Below are 21,792 nucleotides of genomic sequence, written 5' to 3'. Positions count from 1 at the left end.
ATGAAACTCGCTCTGTTTTCGATGCGTCATTAATAGCACAAGATGCCATGCAACACTGAATAAGGCTGCTCGCACATGGCTTGTAAGGGGTTAATCTCTGCCATAAGGGTACCAGTGGGACCAGATAAACTGGACCAACCTGCAATGGCCATATCATGCACATCAATGACCCCTGATCAGGTTTCAGTTCACCAATGCAAGCAGCGACAGCTTAAGGCCCATTTACACACAAAGATAATCTTTCAAACAATTGAAAATTTTAGCGATCGTTTTGCATAGAGTACTAATGGCCACTAATGCCCATTAGTACTTTATCCTCTTCATTTGCGTGCAAATGAGCCTCCAGAGCTGCTTGCAGAACTCAGCAGGTGGTCTGAGCTCTGCAGTCAGCTCCATTGTTCTGGTATGAGCTAAGAGAAAGCAGTGTTCTCTCTCGCTCCCGCGGAGATAACGGCCTGCAGTCTGTTTTCTCACAAGGGCTGCAGAGAGAATACAATGTAATGTGGAGAACACAGTGTGCAGTATGTCTGTCTGAGGATTTTTTTAGGCAAGTTTAAAAACCAAATCGTACAAAGTGCACAATGGTAGTGTTTACACACTATTATCGCTTATGCCGTAGTTTTAACAAATTTTGAGCGATGATTGTTGGGTGTAAATGGGCCTTAACTGCACCCCAGGTAATTGGTGGCCTATTGGAAGACCCGTCTAGTCATTGCATAGACTGACTGGAAATGAATAGTTATACATGTAATATACACGTTGTTATCCAGAACTCAGTGACTACATGACTGCTTCTTATTCTCAGGACACACACCAGCTAAAGCTACTTAAGACATTAGAAGGCCATGCTTATGGGGTTTCCTACCTAGCCTGGAGCCCGGACGACAACTATCTTGTAGCCTGTGGTCCAGATGACTGTTCCGAACTCTGGCTGTGGAATGTCCAGGTAAGATCCGATTGCTGATCCTGAGTTACATCCTGTATTATACTCCAGAGCTGCACTCACTATTCTGCTGGTGAAGTCACTGTGTACATACATTACTTATCCTGTACTGATCCTGAGTTACATCCTGTATTATACCCCAGAGCTGCACTCACTATTCTGCTAGTGGAGTCACTGTGTACATACATTACTTATCCTGTACTGATCCTGAGTTACTTCCTGTATTATACTCCAGAGCTGCACTCGCTATTCTGCTAGTGGAGTCACTGTGTACATACATTACTTATCCTGTACTGCTCCTGAGTTACGTCCTCTATTATCCTCCAGAGCTGCACTCACTATTCTGCTGGTGGAGTCACTGTGTACATACATTACTTATCCTGTACTGATCCTGAGTTACATCCTGTATTATACTCCAGAGCTGCACTCACTATTCAGATGGTGGAGTCACTGTGTACATACATTACTTATCCTGTACTGCTCCTGAGTTACATCCTGTATTATACTCCAGAGCTGCACTCACTATTCTGTTGGTGGAGTCACTGTGTACATACATTACTTATCCTGTACTGAACCTGAGTTACATCCTGTATTATACTCCAGAGCTGCACTCACTATTCTGTTGGTGGAGTCACTGTGTACATACATTACTTATCCGGTACTGAACCTGAGTTACATCCTGTATTATACTCCAGAGCTGCACTCACTATTCTGCTGGTGGAGTCACTGTGTACATACATTACTTATCCTGTACTGACCCTGAGTTACTTCCTGTATTATACTCCAGAGCTGCACTCGCTATTCTGCTGGTATCGCATGCAGTATTTACCTAATTTGCATGCAGTGTTTTGTCCTGTAATATGGACCGAAAACAAAGGTTCCCCGTCAGTCAGTGTAGGCCGTTCACTGCCATTCTTTTCTGTCATAAGATGGATACATTCGCCCAGTAGATTCTACTTACCTGCTCCCATAATGCAGCAGGGAAACTGAACCCACATTGCTCATATGAGTGAGCCCTTAGCAGTCTGACATCAAACTTGTGGTGTGTTTTTTGTTTTTTGTTTTTTCTTTTTCATTACAACCAGCAGAATTGTGAGTGCAGCTGTGGAGGTATACATTACAGGATGCCTTAAATACCTCTATGTAAAGTTGCTGGCTTTGTTTAGCTTGTTTGCTTTCCTTATTGCTGCATAGCCTGCGCTGGCGACCTGAGATGAACTCTGCTGGAAGTACGATGTGTAGTGAGGTCTGCGCTCCTGCTATCTAAGTCTTGCATCTGTCTCCTTTTTCAGACTGGTGAGTTGAGGACAAAAATGAGCCAATCCCATGAAGACAGTTTGACGAGCGTCGCCTGGAATCCAGATGGAAAGAGATTTGTCACCGGCGGCCAACGTGGACAGTTCTACCAGTGTGTACGTGCGGCAAGCTTCAGGCTATATACTACTTTAACATTCATAAAGACTGGATGGTGTCTAACCGGCGGCATGACGGCTGTTTCTGCCAAAAGTACAACTCTGAGCATGTTCTGACAGCTGCAGGGTGGCATGCTGCCAGCTTATGTAGACTAGTGCTTGTGGCAAGCCTCATGTACCCGGAGTGCCACACTATTAGGATTTCTGGTTTGTTGGATAGCCATATAAGTTGGGGTGCATCCACACACTAGTTCTGTCTGATTACGATATGGATGAAACGAACGTGAAAAGAACACATGGATATGCGATATCAGATTTCTCTGACAGATATCACACTCGCCAGTATGAATACACTTTCACTTAGGCCGGTCTCACATCAACAGGTCGGATTCCACATGCGGGAGACCTTTGCTTCTCTGAATGGTGGATGACTGCTTGTCGTCGGCCATGCTCAGAAAATACATACATACATACATACATACATACATACATACATACATACATACATACATACATACATACATACATACATACATACATACATACATACATACATACATACATACATACATACATACATACATTAAAAAAAATATATTTTTCCCGCAATGACGCGGGTACCTCCAGCCTACCTGTCAATTGCAGATTGGCTGCAGGTTGGACGGCTTCCATTGACTTCATCTGAGCGGATTTTTCAAATGTTTTACTCTTTCAGTGTGTGCAGAATACCGCGGACTGTCCGCGTTGGTGACCATTGCGGATTCCGCAATAGAAATCCGATTGTGTGAGACCAACGTTGGGCTCTCATCCTGCACGTATGAGTCTTCTGTTGTGGTTTCTTAACTCCCCTCCCCCACACACTCGCCACCCCCCACCCCAATATGTCTCTGCCTAGATTGGCATATTCTATATTGCAAAAAAAACCCACTCCTGGATGCATGAAGGGTTTTTCCCAGAAATGTCTGACCTCGAGGGGGTCTGTTCACTTGTGTGGGATGAGGGAGATCTCACTCCACACTATAGAAGTGAATGTCGCAAAGGTCAAGCATACACACCACCGCTCACTTACATGGGACATTCAGCATGCACCGATCCCCGGATTTATTGCCTTTTTTGAAGAGTTATCAGGCACATCAGCATGAGCATTGATTGACATTTTACACCCATTCGCAAGAGCCACAGACAGCCGACACCCGCCTTGTATGGAGCAGGATCGTCTCCTGATCCCGTGCAATATAAATCCCACACTTCCAGGACATGGGAGTCCGATGCATAATATTTTTGTTTTCTTTGTATGGTGCTTGAAACCCATTATCAGCACTTTACCAGTTTGTAAATAAGTGTGTGTGAAGACCTGCAGGAGCTAAGGAACTTTTCTTCTGACTTTCTTTTTTTCTTCTTTCAACAGGATCTAGATGGCAACCTGCTAGACTCCTGGGAAGGTGTGAGAGTGCAGTGTCTGTGGTGCTTAAGTGACGGCAAGACTGTCCTGGCGTCGGACACTCACCAGAGGATTCGGGGCTATAACTTTGAGGACCTTACAGATAGAAATATGTAAGAAATCTTACTCTGTTTCTGGACATTTTATCTGCACAGAACAGTTATGGGGATGTATACCATTAATATATGAAAAGGTCCATCAACCACAGCCTGCCAGCTTCCTCCATGGACGTCTATCACGTGTCTGTATTTAGCATTTTGGCTAACTCTTGAGCTGGGTTCACACGGGGCGGATTTGCCGCGGCAAATCCACCTGCGACCGCTAATCCCGGGATTAGCCAGCCATGTGGACGAGATTTCTCAGAAATCTCGTCCACACGGGACGGCAAAGCGGCGCGGATTAGCCGGCCGCAGCATGCTCATTCTTTTTCTTCCTCCGCTGCGGCCGCGCTCTCCTCTATGGGAGCACCGGCCGCAGCGGAAGAGCGAGCGGCCGGGCCGCTTCAAAACCTGCGGCTAAGTGCCGCGGGTTTTGAAGCTGCGCTTCTTCCGGCGGAAATCTCGCATTTTTTTGCTGCGGCCAAACCGTGAGATTTCCGCGGGGATTCTGCTGTGTGGGAACCCAGGCTTACTGCTCACCAACACATTGAGGGAGATTTATGAAATTGTCTTAAAGAAAAACTGTCTTCGTTGCCCATAGCAACCGAAGTGCAACTTTCAGTTTGTGTTCTGCTCTGGTAAAATGAAAGCTGCCCTGTGACTGGTTGTTGAGGCCAACATCTTAGACAGCTTTTCTCTTAGACAATTTCAAGTGTCTCCCCCATTATGGCTACATACAAGTTGTAGAGTGCCGGCACACAAGTCTCATATGCCTCTGATTTCATGATTTGCCCTTTCGGATGAAATATTTTGCAAAAACTATACACTGGCACATGGCACCATAGTGCAGTGAAGATGGAAGCCCCCTGGCACATGGCACCATAGTGCAGTGAAGATGGCAGCCCCCAACGCCTGCATACAGGCAAAGCGCATGCGACTATCGTACATGAAGCCTAACTGCAGCCACATTCTGACTTCCTTTTGCACTGACTGTTTTTGCGTATTTGGTCATTTTTGAAGAAACGAGCCCTTTAACTCCTCCTTCTCTTGTCTGTTCTAGAGTACAAGAAGACCATCCTATCATGTCATTTACAATATCAAAAAATGGAAGACTAGCATTGTTAAACGTAGCTACTCAGGTAAGCGGTGCGCTCTATTGTGGGGGTCTCTATGACCTGTATACAAGGAATGTGTAAGATAGAGGATCCAAACTCAATTACTGAGCCAGTTACCCATCGCTCTGATTGTTGGAAACTCCTGAAGATCTTGTATATGGGGACCATTGGTTTGTCCCCCGACATCTGATACCGAGGGAAACAAGGAAGGCACACGCTGGATTTTAACTTGACCAATTTTTTTAATATCTGGGATATGAGAAGCACAAGTATCTGGCAGCCATCTATCCTCCCTCTTCCCCAATGAAGTGTTCAAGCTGGGATTGGTCAGTCGTACATCTTGATGGGGAAGTCTGCAGAGATAGCCTCGTCAGCTTCTCCCCACCCGGATTACCTAGACTGACGGGTCCCTCCCTGTTTGTGTACAGGGAGAGGCCTGCCTTCTAGGTGATCCGAGCGTAGAGGAGGCGGTGAGGCCCCAAACCTGGGACTAAGTATGTGTTTTCTGAACCACCATGCATTTCAGAACAAAGGCCACTTCATACGGTTAGACTTCAGTTGTTTGAACCCGTTGATAACCGCACAGCCGGATGACTCTAATGTGTATGGGAGTGGCTCAACTCAAATTATGTGATGGAGCCAGGAGACATAATTGTCAAAGGAATGTTTGTCCGACAGGTGTTGAAGGTGTATTCATATACACCTTATATGTAGGTACCGTGTAAGTGGATTGTTTAGGTCAAAGACTCGTGTCCGTAAACTATAGATGTTGACTCGAGCAGAAGTATAAAAACACTGGCTTGAGGCACATGCAGTAAAGAAGTCATATACTCTCCTTTCCCCGCTGTATCCTGTGGCGCCGCTCCGGGTCTCCCCTCTGAAGTATCACATTTGCAGTCTGCCCCAGCCTGGTTACGGGATGTCATAGCCACTGAAGCCAATGATAGAGCTCAGCACTCAATTGCAAAGCTCTGCAGTGCCTATGTCGTCCCATGAGCCAGGCAGTACTGCAGCCTGTAAACAAGCACCGGAGCGTAGTCAGGAAGTATAGAATCATTTTACTGTACGGGGAACAAAGTTCTGAACAGTTTTTCAGCAATTGAAAACTCTTTGCATAGTCTAATCCATTATCACACCCCAGCTCATCAATGCTCTTCGCTCTACCTCTAAATGTAAGCAAGTGTTTGTCCTTAAAGCAACCCTCTGGTCCTGGAGAAACAAAAATGGCCGCACTGCTTCTCTAACGACCTGATGCGCACTGAACAGGCTGGGTTCAGGCGGGCGAGTGCAAGAAACTTGGACAGATATCGCACCTGCAAATGTGCAATTTTTCTTTTTTTTTTTTTTCTAACTAGACCATAGAAACTAATTAACGATTTTCCTCGCGAGGAATTGTTTAAAATAGGACATGCAGTGATTTTCTCCCCCCCCCCAAATCTCGCTACAAGAGAAAAATCGTTTATGTGAAAAAACACATTGAAATCAATGTCATTTTTCACATGGCAATCGGGTGGAACTCGCGCATGAAAATTGCTCATGTGAATTCAGCCTCTGTATGCTACGCCTGCTTTGATCAACCAGTGCTGCTGCCCAGTCAGTCTATAGTGTCCCAGACTACTGATGCATACTAATACAGTGTGCATCAGGTAGTCAGAGAAGCCGTGCAACCATCTTTGTTTCTCCAGCCCTGGAGGGTTGCTTTAAGTCCTGCCTGCCCTACATATTACTTTTACAGCACTGTAACTATATGGTGCAAGCATGACTCAGGTTCAGGTTGTATCTGTGCCATTTGCAGCATGTGTCAGCTATAACCCCCAGATTGGAGCAAACTTTGATCCTGGCTGTTCAACCCTTTTGAGGCTGCAGTCAATAGCGCCCACAGCATCTAAGTAGTTAGATGCAAGGAGATGGCTTCTTCTGTCACCCCCTAATGGTAAGGTGCCGATGGGTTGTCTTGGCGTTTGGGGACCTGACAGTCCCCGGTGCCTGCGATGTGTACTCTCCTATTGAGCTCTGTCAGAGTACGGGAGGATTGCCATGCAGTATTGAAGAAATTAGAATTTATTTGATTAAATCAAACTTTTTTGCTTTTCTTGCTTCCAGGGTGTTCACTTATGGGATTTGCAAGACAGAGTTTTAGTGAGAAAATACCAAGGCGTGACACAGGGCTTCTACACAATACACTCGTGCTTTGGCGGTCACAATGAAGACTTCATTGCTAGCGGCAGTGAAGGTAACTCTTCAGCTATAGGATTTCCCTCTTGTACCATCCTACCTAAACTAACCCCTTAAGACTTCTGTATTCTTTGTACTTTCTAAGTTGTCGCTCTGGCCCTCTAATTTCAATGGGACCACCGCTCCATTCAGGGATGTTCGGGGCCCCATTCTCATGATCAGAAGATGTTACCCCAACTGATCAGATCATTTGGATAGGGGCTAACGTGTACATAGGACAGCCCTTGACTCAAGGTTAACTGCTTGTTTTCCCTCCTACAGATCATAAGGTATATGTCTGGCACAAACGCAGCGAGTTGCCCATTGCAGAGCTGACTGGACACACACGCACCGTAAACTGTGTGAGTTGGAACCCACAGATTCCCTCACTGATGGCCAGTGCTTCTGATGACGGCACAGTTAGAATATGGGGACCAGCACCTTACATAGAAAACCAGGAGTTTGAAGGTAACTATGTAGCATGGGGGTGAAAACTGTAGCTGATGGTACTTATTGCATACACACTAATAAAAAAAAAAAAGCACCTAGAAGACGACCCTTTTTAAGCTTAAAGGGGTTGTCTCGCGAAAGCAAGTGGGGTTAAGTACTTCTGTATGGCCATATTAATGCACTTTATAATATACATCGTGCATTAAATATGAGCCTCCTGATTGGCTGGACATTGCACATGTGACGGGGCGGAGCTATGCGATGACGCGTAGAAGGGGGCAGAGCCAGAATGCCGCTCGTGCCGAATCGAACAGATGGGAGAAGACCCTTCTGCGCAAGCGCGTCTAATCGGGAGATTAGACGCTGAAATTAGACGGAGCCCTGGAGACGGGGACGCCAGCGCAGGGAAGGTAAGTGAATAACTTCTGTATGGCTCATATTTAATGCACGATGTATATTACAAAGTGCATTAATATGGCCATACAGAAGTACTCAACCCCCACGTGCTTTCGCGAGACACCCCCTTTAAGGCCTCATGTCCACGGGGAAAATCAGGCCCGCCGTGGATTCTCCATGCAGAATCCTGCAGCGGGTCCCTCCTTTCAAAAATAAGATTAAACTCCTCTGTCCGGGCGCTGCGGATCTTCCCTCCGTCGCGGCCGGATCTTATTTCTTCGGCCTGGCTGATGTGCTCGGTATGCCGGCAGCGTGCCGCACGCATGCGCCGGGCACATCTGCCGGGCTGATGAAAGAAGATCCGGCCGCGACGGAGGGAAGATCCACAGCGTCCGGACAGGTAAGTTTTAATTCAGGTACGGGTGTTCCGCTGATCCGGACAGCTTCCATAGGCTTCAATGGAAACCTGTGGGAGACCTGCACGAAAATGGAGCATGTTGCGGTTTTTTTCCCGTACACGCAATCTGCGCCTGAAGGGAAAATGACATCCACAGCTATTTAACTACCTGCAGGTGTCCAATGCATCCCTACGGGGCGCGGATCCGCGTGCGGGAAAAACGCTGCGGATTTTAAATAACGATTATCCCGTGGACATAAGGCCTAAAGGGTATGTTCACACATGGCAGAAAAAGTGTGGATTTTCCACAGTGGAGCATCCTCATCAAAATCTGCCCCACTGGTGCGGGGCTTGATACGGATCCACACTAGACGTCACTCCTTCAATTGAAAGGGTGATATCTGCTGCAGATCTGCATGAAAACCTGCAACAACTTTGGCTTTTTTTTTTTTTGTCACCCCATCTCCATGTAAAAACAAATCTATAAGCCTTACTATCTGTATAGCGCCAACTTATTCTGCAGCGGTTTTAATTTATTTATTCTCTCACGTCAGTGAAAAATGCATTGACCCTGTGCGCCAAAAGAAGCAAGTAAGACCAAATACACAGTAAATACGTGATTTTTTTTGGGTCCGTGCAAGCAATGCATGTTTGGGGCTTTGCCTACATTAGACCCCCTCACTGCTTGTGCGCACATTTGTATTCACATTTTCGGACGGCACACATCTGAGCCCTTTTTATGAGGATGTAACAAACTTATAACCATTGTTGAATTTTAACTTTTTTACTTTTTTTTTTTTCTTCTCTTCCCACCTTTTCTCTCCCTCCAAAATGCCCCCATCCTTCCGTTCTAGAGGAATGCAGTAGCATGGACAGTTGATGGCGAATACTTTTTGTTTTTCCCTTTTTTTTTTTTTTTCTTTTTTCTTTTTGCTGAAGACGACTTCTCTAACTTAAAAAGAAAAAAAAAAATTAGTCGTATTTTTAAAATGGCTTGGGATTGGTGCAAACGAAAAAAAAACAAGATTGATAGCGGGACAGACGCTTTTCAAGAGAAGTTAAAAAAAAACAAAAAATTCAAAAAAAAAAAAAATCCTACGAGTCTGGTTGTCCTCCTCCGGGGGGCAGATCATTTACCACCCTGCTTCATAGTACCCAGCTCCGATGATGAAGCACGTCGTTTAGATTGTTTATTGGACACCGTGTTACCCCCCATCGGTTGTGAAGAACTGTGCTTATATTCAAGCTGTCCATTGAACTCGGTATATTTTTCCCTTCTGCCTTTTTGTCCGGCAGCCTCTCTACCATCCTTGTTGCTCTTCTGTGTAATGAAGTTTAAAAAAAAAAATGCTTGTTTGGAAAAAAAAAAACTTATTTAACAGTTTAGAAGGCTTGATAGATCGCTTTAGTCTGAGTATCCATTTAATAGGAAAGTATTTTTCTCCTTTCGTTTCATGGATTCTTTCCGCCTTATTTTAGCTCGATCTTTCCAGCTTGGTTCATGGATAGTAGCCTTACTTCTGTTATTTTTTTTTTTGTTTTTGTTTTTTTTTTGTTTTAAAAAAAACCCTCCAGAAACAAAAGTTTTTTGCAGAACCAGTTCCAAAAAAAATTACATTGAAGAAAAAAAAAAAAATTACCCATTTAACCCGACAAACAATGGGAAAAACAAAATCCTGGGTTTTGTACTCTTCAGGATCCGGTAGACCGTGTGTTACACCCCTCTGATGGGTTAACAGCACAATTTTTTTTAAAAGAAAAGCATAATAAATTATTTATAGGACTGTAGACTGAGTTCGTTTTGTGTAAGTTTAAAAAAAATAAATAATTCAACCAGCTTTATCGAAACTCTCCATACGGAGAAGAAAGGGGTCATTGGTTTCTAAACCACCACCCCCTCCTCCCTTTAATGCACAATTACAAGCCAAAGGGAGGGGGGACTGGGACTTTTCTCCCCCAGATGTTTTATTGCAACACTTTCATAGACGTCCCTTTAGTTTGCTGCTGAAAACTGAGTTTTAGGTCATTCGGTGGATGTTTTGGTCAAGGGGAGCACTTTGAGTCACTTGATTGTGCGTGGCGGCATTGTTTGTTTTTTTGTGTTTTCCAAGATTGGGGCGCGTGTCGGCCAAAAAGTCAGATGACTGGCTACAGTCATCTGCCTAGATCAAGGTTGCTAGGTTTACGCTTAAAGGGGTGGTCCAGTTGTAAACAGTTGATGACCTCTCGGTAGTAGATTGGTAAGTCTGCTGCCTGGACCCTCACCGATGAGCTGTAAGCTGGGCCTTTGCTCGTGCCCTGAGCGGATTTCTGCAGGAAGCAAATGGCTCTGATCCCACTGCAGTGGCCAGACTTGGTATTACAGGCATTGAAGTGAATAGGAACGTGGCCTGCAATACCAAACCTGACCACTATAGTTATAACAAAGCTGTCTGCTTCCTGCAGAAATCAGCTCAGTGTATGAGCACAAAGGTCAAGCTTACTGCTGATCTAGGCTTAGAATAGGTCAATAGTTTACAACTGGGCAACCCCTTTTTTAACGGTGTTCTCGGGGTACAAATGTTTGTTTTTGGTGCAGTGAATGTAATGTTCATATTCACTTGTATGTAAGGAGAGGAAGCGCTGCTGACCCTTTCTACAACTTGGCAGCATCAGGTTTCGGTGCGCTTATCCAGTCTAGAGACTTATAGCTTGCAGATAGATTGCGCTACATTGACGGGTGCATCACATCTGACATGCTGGGATAGAGAAGGCTGATGTGTCTGACCAGCAACGAGAGGCAGCGGCCTGTGCCACACAAGCAATGGGGAGGATATAGCAGCTTATGCCACAACTGTCGGCAGTCATGTTAGCGCCAAGTACCTTGGAGGAGAAGCGGGCCGGTCGCTCCCCATCCGTGCCGATGCTTAATGGTGCATTCACATGTAGAGAAAATGCTGTGGATCCACGGCAAAATCTACACCCTTAACAAATCGCCGCTCTCTGCCTGTCACTAGGAACAGCTACGAAGCACCTCCGCTGGTCAGGTAATGCGGAAGTGGGCTACCTGTCGGGGGGGATAGCGGGACTCTGTAGCCGTTCCGGGTGCAGGCAGTGAGCGGCGCTTAGTGTCTTTACGTGCCCCTGTTGCGTCCTAGTCATAGAGGAGATTGGCTGCGCATGCACACCCCAATATATTGTTGGGAATGTCAAGAAGAGGGGTGTAGCGAGCTGCCGGTCACGTGATGCACTGACCCACCCAGTGACGTTGGCAAGAGATTGTATTTGGCACTGACAGGGTCATGTGAAAATGGGGAAGGGGTGCACCTTACGGATGGGGGCATATATACATACAAGTGAGCATGAGCAATATTCCTTTTACTGCACCAAATACACATTTGTACCCATTGGGTGCAACAGACGTCACGTTGTCCGTACTTTGTATATAGGAGCGCCATCTTTAAGATGCGTTGCCTTTTTTCCGATGCAGTCGTGGCAACGCCTCCACCTCCGTCACTGCAAGTATGGTGCTATTGCAGCATTTACATGAGTGGCACATCTTACAGAGGGTGCAGCCACATGCAAGTAATATTACTGCCCCAAAAAGTCACTTGTACCCAGAGATCCCCATGTAAGGTCCTTTTTGGTATATAATCGAAGTATAATGTTGCATACAAGGCTGCACGGAATCCTGTGCTTGCTTCCTGTTGGCTCTCAGGGCTGCCCTGGTGCTATAGCGCAGCGCTCTCCTCCAACTTGTATTGAAGCTAGACCTCCTACCAATAGACACTGGTTTGCTGGGTGTTGTAGTTTCACAACCACTAGAGAGCTACATTGGGTCCGGCACCCCTGAGAGCTAACAGGAAGCAAGCAGCACATTCTATGAGGCCATGCATAGGAGGAGGGAATGCCTTCATACGGATTTACTTGGTCGTCTCTGGTCCATGCCACTCAGCATTCAACATAGTCGTCCAGTGCGGTATGCCGTGTGCAGTCTGGCTGCGGGGTGTTTATAGGCTCTCTATCCATACGGAGCTGCACCATGTTTATGCTGCTCTATAGTAAACCTTCTATCTGCAGCCTTGTCTATATAGACCAGGAACAACCTCCTTTGTATTTAGAAGTGGCCACAGGTTCGATCACGCCGTCTCTCCGTTCCCTGTCTACCGGCGGCTGCCACTTACTGCCCGCCATCTTATCTCCCCCAGCATAGGGAGGACCAGACTGACCCTTTACTACTTTGCCAGATTAAACGTTGCTCTTTTGCAGATTTTTTTGTATTCTGGTTTGTTTCTTCATACACATCATACCATACAGTATCGGACTCTACCGCCATATAACTGCGCGGGGGCGGTCGGTGCATTGCCCTTATTGCTATAGTTTGAGATGAACTATTCTTGGCTGCTCTTATAGCCTTGGTGTGGTATACGCCATGTTTACATACCGCCTTACACACTTGTAGTTCTAGTCTCTACCACATCTACCGGGCAGGAAGCCATTTTTACAGCAGTGGCTGTTGCTGGCGAGTGCACAGACCAAGCCACGTATTGTGAATTGGCTTCCCGGGAGACCATGGCCATGTCGGAGTCTGATGTATTTGCATGTGCTAAGCCTACAGAGGGTGGAGGAGGCTTATAGACCAATATTGGATGACTTCTCCGAGCTGCTCATTTACAGAGGCTGATTTCTTTCCTGTCTCCTGTTTTTATTAAATTGACCTCCCGTTTCTGGATAAACAAAGATGGCCGCACCGCTGCTCTGACTACTTGATGCACGCTGTGCATTGGTAGTCTGACACTACATGCTCGTGTGGGCAGCACAGGCCAATCAAAGCAGGTGCAGTGTTTGCACTAATGATGCAAATGAATACACAGGGTGCATCGGGGTAGTCAGAGAAGCAGGGCGGCCATCTTTGTTCTGGATCGGAGGGTCGCTTTAAAGTCATTCCACGCTTGCCATTTTCGCAGTACAACCCAATCTGATTACATGAAGGGAAGGAGCGGGTTAGAAACCTTTCTACTGCTGACAACCATTTACAATAAAGTGGATAGTTACATACGAACGTCCATCTTTACAGAAAAGCGGCTGGTTTGAATTATAGCAAATGGACCTTTTAGGATACGGTGAGGCGGTCAGGTGTTTGTGTGGTTTCTGAAGCCAAAACCAGGAATACAATTGAAAAATGTTTTTCGTGTCTCTTAAAGGGGTTGTGCAGGGTTAGAAAAACATGGCTGCTTACTTCCAAACACAGCGCTACCCTTGTCCATGGCGCTGTGTGTTATTGCAGCTCAGTTCCCATTCACTTCAATGGAGCTAAGCTGCAATGTCTCCCGCAACTCTATGGACAGGAGAGAGCAGCCATGTTTTTCCAGTCGTGGACAATCAATTTTTATAGTGAGTTGTCTCACATCTAGCTGGTTTGCATCAGGAAACTGACAGCTCTGCACAGGGTGCAGTGGCCGGTTTGATACTACGTTCACTTCAGTAGGTCTCTGTATGGGCCGCTTTGGTACTGCAGGCTGAGTCCTATTGAAGTGAATGTAGCAGCAATCTGGGCCACTATGCAGTACACGGCGCTGTCTGCTTCCTGCAACTAGAAGTGGGACAACCCCTTTAATGATCCACATCTGATTTGTGGCTGCAGCAACCGCATCAAACACAATCTGGATCCGCTCTTAATATTAGGCCACACTCCCATAAGGGGGAAATTTGCACCCGGATTACAGATGCTGTAATTTTGAGCCAGGATGCGGTCTAAACATGATCGACATTGAGACCCCATTCAGACGGCTGTGTTTGGTCAGTACCGCATCAGTAGTTGTAAACCAAAACCAGGATCGAGTTCTAGATACAGAGCCGATGCAAATCCTTCTGTTATACTTCCTCGCTGTAAGCTCCATTCCTGGTCTTGGTTTATAACCACTGACCAGAATACCAGCGGCTGAATGGGGCTACATGGGAGCCTCAGCCGCAAGCTATTCATGTCCTCCATTACTTTCATGCAATGTGACCTGCGGACGGCTTTTGTAAAAGCGCGAAGTTCAGCGCTGGCAAGCAGAGATGTATTCTAAAAGAAATCTGCGGGTGGGGTTACATCGTGAACTTTTAAAGCGGTTGTCGGATTGTAAACTATTGATTGTCTAGCCTCAGGATTGGTCATCCATAGTAGACTGGTGTTGGGTCTGTCATCCAGGACCCCTGCCGATCAGCTGTATCCTTTCTGCACAAACAATGCATGCGCTGCAGATAGCCCCGTCCCCACTGCAGTGGCACAATTTGATATTGCAGCCCATGTTCCCATTCAGATGAATGTGTACTTGGCCTGCAATACCAAGTCTGGCCACTGCAGTGTGAACGGAGCTGTCTGCTTCTTGCAGAAATCACCTTAGTATGAGTGCAATGCCTCAAAGAACGGCTTAGTCCCATGGAGCAGACCCTTGCTGACCTACGGTTGATGGCCTATCCTGAGGAGAGACCGTCAATAGTTTGCTAACTGGACAGCCCTTGTAAGGTCCTCCTAAAGTGACCTCCCTATTAGTAATCCAGGTAAATGACCATAAGAGTGAAACCAGGAGGATTAGTGAGCCTAGGTAAGGTCACGTATTGTCTTCTGCTAGGTCCACAGAGCATTTGTATTACACATCTGTAATCTATGCTATATTGCAGATTTATCTCCCATCCTGGACCTTCTCTTAGGTGGAGACAATACCCAAAGCTCGGAATAACTTCACACATCGGTCACCATGGGTTTATGTAGCCGATTGTCAGAATTTTAGCTACAGCCTTTGATTTTCATGCTTACTGCTAGAAGCTGCACCACTCAATATTGCAGCATTCAATAGAATGCGGCTGAGCTGCTATACCAGACCCAGCCTGTGGACAACAGTGGCACTGTTTAAGACATATCTCCTCTAATTTCATTTATTCACCTTAAACAACCACCCTGATATGGTGACCACACTCCATCTTTACCTAAGGCCTATGGCCGGCTGCTTATATTAAAGGTTTAATCTACTCCAAAGATGCTCCTCCCCTCCAGGTTGCATTGTTGGCTAATGTACAAGCTGAATAAATTAAATTGGCAGCAGTGCATGCTGGGTAATCCTCTCCCTGTGTTACATAATGATCAGAAGATCAAGAGAAAAATGGTTCATTGCAAGCACACATTATGCTTTCTCTGATATTGTGGGTCATTTAAAGGGTCCTTGTCACCTTTAGAAATGCTGTGCACTCGGCGCGGGGTGGGAGGAGTTGCACAGAATGACAGTTTTGTGGAAAGAGTCAATATAACTTATTTTGTACAGTGAAATCCCTCCCTTTTTATGCTTGGGAGTCCAGTTGGCGGTCCTACCACAGGCTGACAGCCTTTTCTGCAGTAGTGTGCACAGAGATGGCTCTTGGTTACAGAGTAGGAAAGCCAACTGGGCTCCTATAAGTCATTGACAGACTTTAATGTCTGTACATAGAGATTGCTGTTACTCACTAAATAGGACCGCCCACTGGACTCCTAAGACAGCGGGGATGTCAATCAATGAACTACACATTATACTGAAACTTTTCCCACAAACCTAGAGCTCACTCGGTTTGGCTCCTTCTGCTTCATAACGTAGAGACCATTTCGACGTGAAAGGTTCCCCTTTTAAAGGCTCTATGGCTGGGGTATCCCTTTAAGGGATCTTTCACACGGGATGGAGTTGCGCTCTAGGACGCACGCAGTAAAGCTCCGCACCAAAATCTGCAGGTCTGACTGGATTTTGATGCGGCATTGCAGGCAGGTTTTAAGCCATTTTCAATTCTGGAATCTTACGGTAGCTTGCGGTGCGCCGTGAGGCCTATTCTGTCCCGCGCAAAAGGTCCCGAAGAGGAGGACCGCTCCTTACGTCTTATTTGCTCAAGAAAAAAATGGCTTTTCTCATGGCGCTTTAGCTCCCTTCTGGGCTAAGACTACAGTCAAACAGTTTATTTCAACCCCCCGCCCCCCACCCCACCCCACCCCACCAGGAAGCGGCCACTAGATTGTCCGAGCTGGATACTTTATGGCAAAAACCGGAATTTGCTCCAAGGAATGTAAGGAGGATCCATCGTCCCGGATCCAATGGCATCTATGCCACGAATCATCCAGCTCTACCCCCGGCCCTGTGACACCAAGGTGCGGGCGCTCCCTTTTGGGAAGGTCAAAATTAATTTTTTTTTTTTTTTTTTTTTTTAATACATTTTTATTTTTTTGGAGCCCTTCCTCATGGAAGCCTAAAACTTTTTTGCAAAATGTAAACTTATAGGACTTTTACCCGGATGCAATTTGATCTCTCCTTTGAATTTCCTGTCCTTCGTTGGGCACAAAGTTGCCATTATAACTTGCCAAATCCGAGTCCTGCTTTTTCCCCTAATATCCCAAGTAATGTGGACGGACTGACCGCCAGTCGGTGATATTTCTGTGCAATAACAAAAAAAAAAAAAGACTAAAAAAAAAACTTAAAAAAAAAAAAAAGGAACCAACTGCTTTCCGGCAGGTTATATGCCGCGTTTCACGTCTCCACAGTGGCTCCACTATATTTTTATAAGCCTAGAATTTACATATGACACTTTTTTTTTTTTTTTTTTCTTTTCTTTTTCTTCCCCCCTTAAGTTTTTTTAGTGGTTTGGTTTTGTTTTATCTGACCCAGAGGTTGGAGAAAAAAAAAACATTCTAAATTTCATATGTTTAGTATTAAGGTCAGATGCAGAAAATGGCATCTTCAAAAAATAGAGAAAAAAAAAATTTAAAAATGTTACAAAAATGTAAAAAATTTGAAAGGGAAAAAAAATGGCTAAAAAGGTTTTAGGGGGAAAAAGTTAGAAAGACCATAAAGCATTACGAACCAAGCTGCAGGGATCAAGAAGAATAAAAAACAAAAAAAAAGGAAAAAAAAATAAAAAACTTTAATTGATCTCTAAAGATTTTAAAAAAAACTTGTGGAGATTTGTCTGGAGTTGTGGTGGATTCTAGTTAACACTTAGAGCTTTTTGGTATGTAATGACTATTTGCTATGGACTGATATTAAATGTTTCAAAAGAATGCTCTTACTATTTTATTTTTTTTCTTTTGATCTATATTACGCCGTTTTAAGTTACTTTGTATTATTTACCACATTAAAAGTTTAAAACTAAAGTCTCCGACTTATTCACTTTTTTTTTTTTTTTTTTTACTCCTTTAAGGCACCCCCTCTCTTTGATTGGGGCGGGGCTTACTTTAACACTTCTCTTTCTTTCAAGTCCATAAACAGAAGGAATGCCTGGGTTGAAGTCGTGTTTAACTCCTCGGCTGCGCCCGTATTCTACCTGGGTGTGTCCTGCTTGAGTATTTGCGCCTTCAAAGGGTTTGATATAAATAAAGTTAAGTGAAATATTCTGCACTGTTTCTACTATACTTATGTTATAAATTGTGAGGAACCAAAACTATGTTCAGCTTTGAATGTCAAATCTTAATGTTTGTGACCCGTGGACTGGAGAAGTATTCCGGAGACCTCGTAAGAATAGCGCAGTCTGCATGGTTGCCCAACATGAGCCTACTCGAGCATTTATGGGATGTGGGGAAGAGGTGTATTCGCAAGGTCCTATACTTACATGGAGAAGTCTTTGGGTTAGGTGTGGTTACTCTGCTGGGCTAGAGGAGGTCCTACACAATGTTGGATCCTGATCCAGGACTTTTGGCCTCTTATTGTAGAGTAAACTCTCTTATGCTCTAGAGAGGCAAAAATCATTTGCAGGCTTTAATGATGTAATATTTGTGTGTTATCAAGCAGAACTGTGAGTGCAGCTCTGAAGTCTAATACTGAATGTAAACGCAGAATTGGTAATGTATGTACACAGTGATTCCACCAGCAGAATAGTGAGTGCAGCTCTGGAATATAATACTGGATGTAACGCAGGATCAGTACAGGATAAGTAATGTATGTACACAGAGACTCCACCAGCAGAATAGTGAGTGCAGCTCTGGAGTATAATGCAGGATGTAACTCAGGATCAGTACAGGATAAGTAATGTATGTACACAGTGACTATGGTCAGGGGATGTCACCAGCTGTGTAGCTGACAACTGGGTTTGGTGGTGGGATGTCACCAGGTGTAGAGCTGACCATGGGGGTCTCTGGTCTGGTGGTGGGATGCCACCAGGTGTGGAGCTGACACCGGGGTCTGGTGGCGGGATGTCACAGGAGTGGAGCTGACAACGGGGTCTGGTGGGGGGATGCCACCAGGTGTGGAGCTGACAACGGGGTCTGGTGGGGGGATGCCACCAGGTGTGGAGCTGACAACGGGGTCTGGTGGGGGGATGCCACCAGGTGTGGAGCTGACAACGGGGTCTGGTGGGGGGATGCCACCAGGTGTGGAGCTGACAACGGGGTCTGGTGGCGGGATGCCACCAGGTGTGGAGCTGACAACGGGGTCTGGTGGCGGGATGCCACCAGGTGTGGAGCTGACAACGGGGTCTGGTGGCGGGATGCCACCAGGTGTGGAGCTGACAACGGGGTCTGGTGGCGGGATGCCACCAGGTGTGGAGCTGACAACGGGGTCTGGTGGCGGGATGCCACCAGGTGTGGAGCTGACCATGGGGGTCTCTGCTCTGGTGGCGGGATGTCACCAGGTGTGGAGCTGACCATGGGGGTCTCTGGTCTGGGGGCGGGATGTCACCAGGTGTGGAGCTGACCATGGGGGTCTCTGGTCTGGGGGCGGGATGTCACCAGGTGTGGAGCTGACCATGGGGGTCTCTGGTCTGGGGGCGGGATGTCACCAGGTGTGGAGCTGACCATGGGGGTCTCTGGTCTGGGGGCGGGATGTCACCAGGTGTGGAGCTGACCATGGGGGTCTCTGCTCTGGGGGCGGGATGTCACCAGGTGTGGAGCTGACCATGGGGGTCTCTGCTCTGGGGGCGGGATGTCACCAGGTGTGGAGCTGACCATGGGGGTCTCTGCTCTGGGGGCGGGATGTCACCAGGTGTGGAGCTGACCATGGGGGTCTCTGCTCTGGGGGCGGGATGTCACCAGGTGTGGAGCTGACCATGGGGGTCTCTGCTCTGGGGGCGGGATGTCACCAGGTGTGGAGCTGACCATGGGGGTCTCTGGATGTTACAGGATGTAACTCAGGATCAATACAGGATAAGTAATATATGTACACAGTGACTCCACCAGCAGAATAGTGAGTGCTGCGCTGGAGAATAATACAGGATAAGTAATGTATGTACACAGTGACTCCACCAGCAGAATAGTGAGGGCAGCTCTGGAGTATAATACTGGATATAACTCAGGATCAGTACAGGATAAGTAATGTATGTACACAGTAACTCCACCAGCAGAATAGTGAGGGCAGCTCTGGAGTATAATACAGGATGGAACTCAGGATCAGTACAGGATAAGTAATGTATGTACACAGTGACTCCACCAGCAGACTAGTGAGTGCAGCTCTGGAGTATAATACAGGATGTAACTCAGGATCAGTACAGGATAAGTAATGTATGTACACAGTGACTCCACCAGCAGTATAGTGAGTGCAGCTCTGAAGAATACTACAGAATGTAACTCAGGGTCAGTACAGGATAAGTAATGTATGTACACAGTAACTCCACCAGCAGAATAGTGAGGGCAGCTCTGGAGTATAATGCAGGATGTAACTCAGGATCAGTACAGGATAAGTAATGTATGTACACAGTGACTCCACCAGCAGAATGGTGAGTGCAGCTCTGGAGGATAATACATAATGGTATAAATAATATACACTGAAGGTTCATTTTATTAAGAGACCCCTATCTAGCAGAATGTTTGACCTCTTTTGGCTTTCAGTGCCACTATACTTTAGCTTGATGGTCATGCACTGGTATTGGTGGATCCAGGGCTTGCCAAGCAAACCTTCCCCCACATCATTACTCCACCAGCGTGACCAGAAGAATTCACGGTGCTTGTGCCAAATTCTAACCTCCCATCAGCACGGTGTAATAAATCTGGATCCATCTGGGCTGGGTTTTGTTTCCCCACTGCTCTGTGATCCAAGTTTGCGCTCTTCTACCTGTTTGTAGTCTTGACTTTGTTTCTCTATGGGCCAGTACATTGTTGAGATTCCCACCTGCAGCGGGCATCTGAACAATAATCGTTCAGTGTGAATGACCTGACTGATCTGCTTTAATGGGGCCATGTGCTCTCCATGGGTTAACATGAATAGCCCACGCCCCCAAATGCACTAATGTGCTAGCGGCCTTAGACATAATGGTGCTGGAACTGGTCATCTGCTGTTATAGCCCATCCGTGCTAAGGAACGGTAAGTTGGGGTTTTGGACACGCTAGTCGGAGCACCAGTGTTGCATTCTGCTGCTCCTGTTGGTCAGAACGATTCCTGACATCCTCTGACCCCTTTCGATGATCGCCTTCCCCCGGATGTGATCCTTGATCACGCCATTCTTGGCAAACTCTCCACACAGCTACACGAGAATACCCCACAGAGCTTGGCAGTGAAATCTTGGCCGAACTAGTCTAACGATGTCTGGGCCTTGTTGGAAGTCGCTCAAATCGCTCTGGGATCATGGGGTTTAAGTTCCATAGAGGGAAGCGCCAATCATGAGAGGGGCAGGGGCTCTAATAATCTTTATTTATATAGCGCCAACATATTACACAGAGCTAATAAAAGCGTCCATTCAGAATATACACAGTGACTCCACCAGCAGAATAGTGAGTGCAGCTCTGGAGTATAATATAGGGTGTAATGCTGGATAAGTAATATACACTATGTTGACGAAAGTGCTACCCACCACCAATCCTGTGCTGTCAGGTGATGGGTGAGCATTAGGTATAAAGGATAGGATCACACAGGAGACCGCAGTACAGAAACCATCAGGTGTCCCCATGTGTAGAGCTGACAACAGTGTTTGTGGTCAGAGGGATGCCACCAGGTGTAGAGCTGACAACTGGGTCTGGGAGGGGGAGGGGGAGGGGCGGCATCACCAGGTGTAGAGCTGACAACAGGGCTCTGGTGGGGAGGGGGGGGGGGACGGCATCACCAGGTGTAGAGCTGACCATGAGGGTCTCTGGTCAGGGGGATGTCACCAGCTGTGTAGCTGACAACAGGGTCTGGTGGTGGGATGTCACCAGGTGTGGAGCTGACAACAGGGTCTGGTGGTGGGATGTCACCAGGTGTGGAGCTGACAACAGGGTCTGGTGGTGGGATGTCACCAGGTGGGGAGCTGACAATGGGGTCTGGCGGGGGGGGGGGGGGGGGGTCACCAACCAATCTGTACAGGACATCACAGCTTCTGGGCCTTCCAGAGTCCACCGTTGGCCATGTTATTGGGGGATGCGACTGTCTGGTGTGTGCAGTGCCGCCACGT

General features: G+C 46.5%; 1 protein-coding gene across 1 annotated transcript in view; it reads left to right on the top strand.

Moving 5' to 3' along the window:
* Positions 1 to 17,593, top strand: part of WDR26 (WD repeat domain 26) — a 51,799-nt gene extending 34,206 nt beyond the window's left edge. Inside the window, exons 9-15 of the mRNA XM_066595160.1 lie at positions 806 to 946; positions 2,236 to 2,355; positions 3,764 to 3,909; positions 4,955 to 5,033; positions 7,113 to 7,242; positions 7,506 to 7,691; positions 9,321 to 17,593. Of these exons, the coding sequence (XP_066451257.1) occupies positions 806 to 946; positions 2,236 to 2,355; positions 3,764 to 3,909; positions 4,955 to 5,033; positions 7,113 to 7,242; positions 7,506 to 7,691; positions 9,321 to 9,346 (828 nt within the window). The 3' untranslated portion in view covers positions 9,347 to 17,593. The remainder of the gene's footprint in view (positions 1 to 805; positions 947 to 2,235; positions 2,356 to 3,763; positions 3,910 to 4,954; positions 5,034 to 7,112; positions 7,243 to 7,505; positions 7,692 to 9,320) is intronic.
* Positions 17,594 to 21,792: the final 4,199 nt, after the last annotated feature.

This window comes from Eleutherodactylus coqui, chromosome 3 (genome assembly GCF_035609145.1).
Source record: "Eleutherodactylus coqui strain aEleCoq1 chromosome 3, aEleCoq1.hap1, whole genome shotgun sequence".
Lineage (NCBI taxonomy): Eukaryota > Metazoa > Chordata > Amphibia > Anura > Eleutherodactylidae > Eleutherodactylus > Eleutherodactylus coqui.
This window is presented reverse-complemented; position numbering and strand designations above follow the sequence as displayed.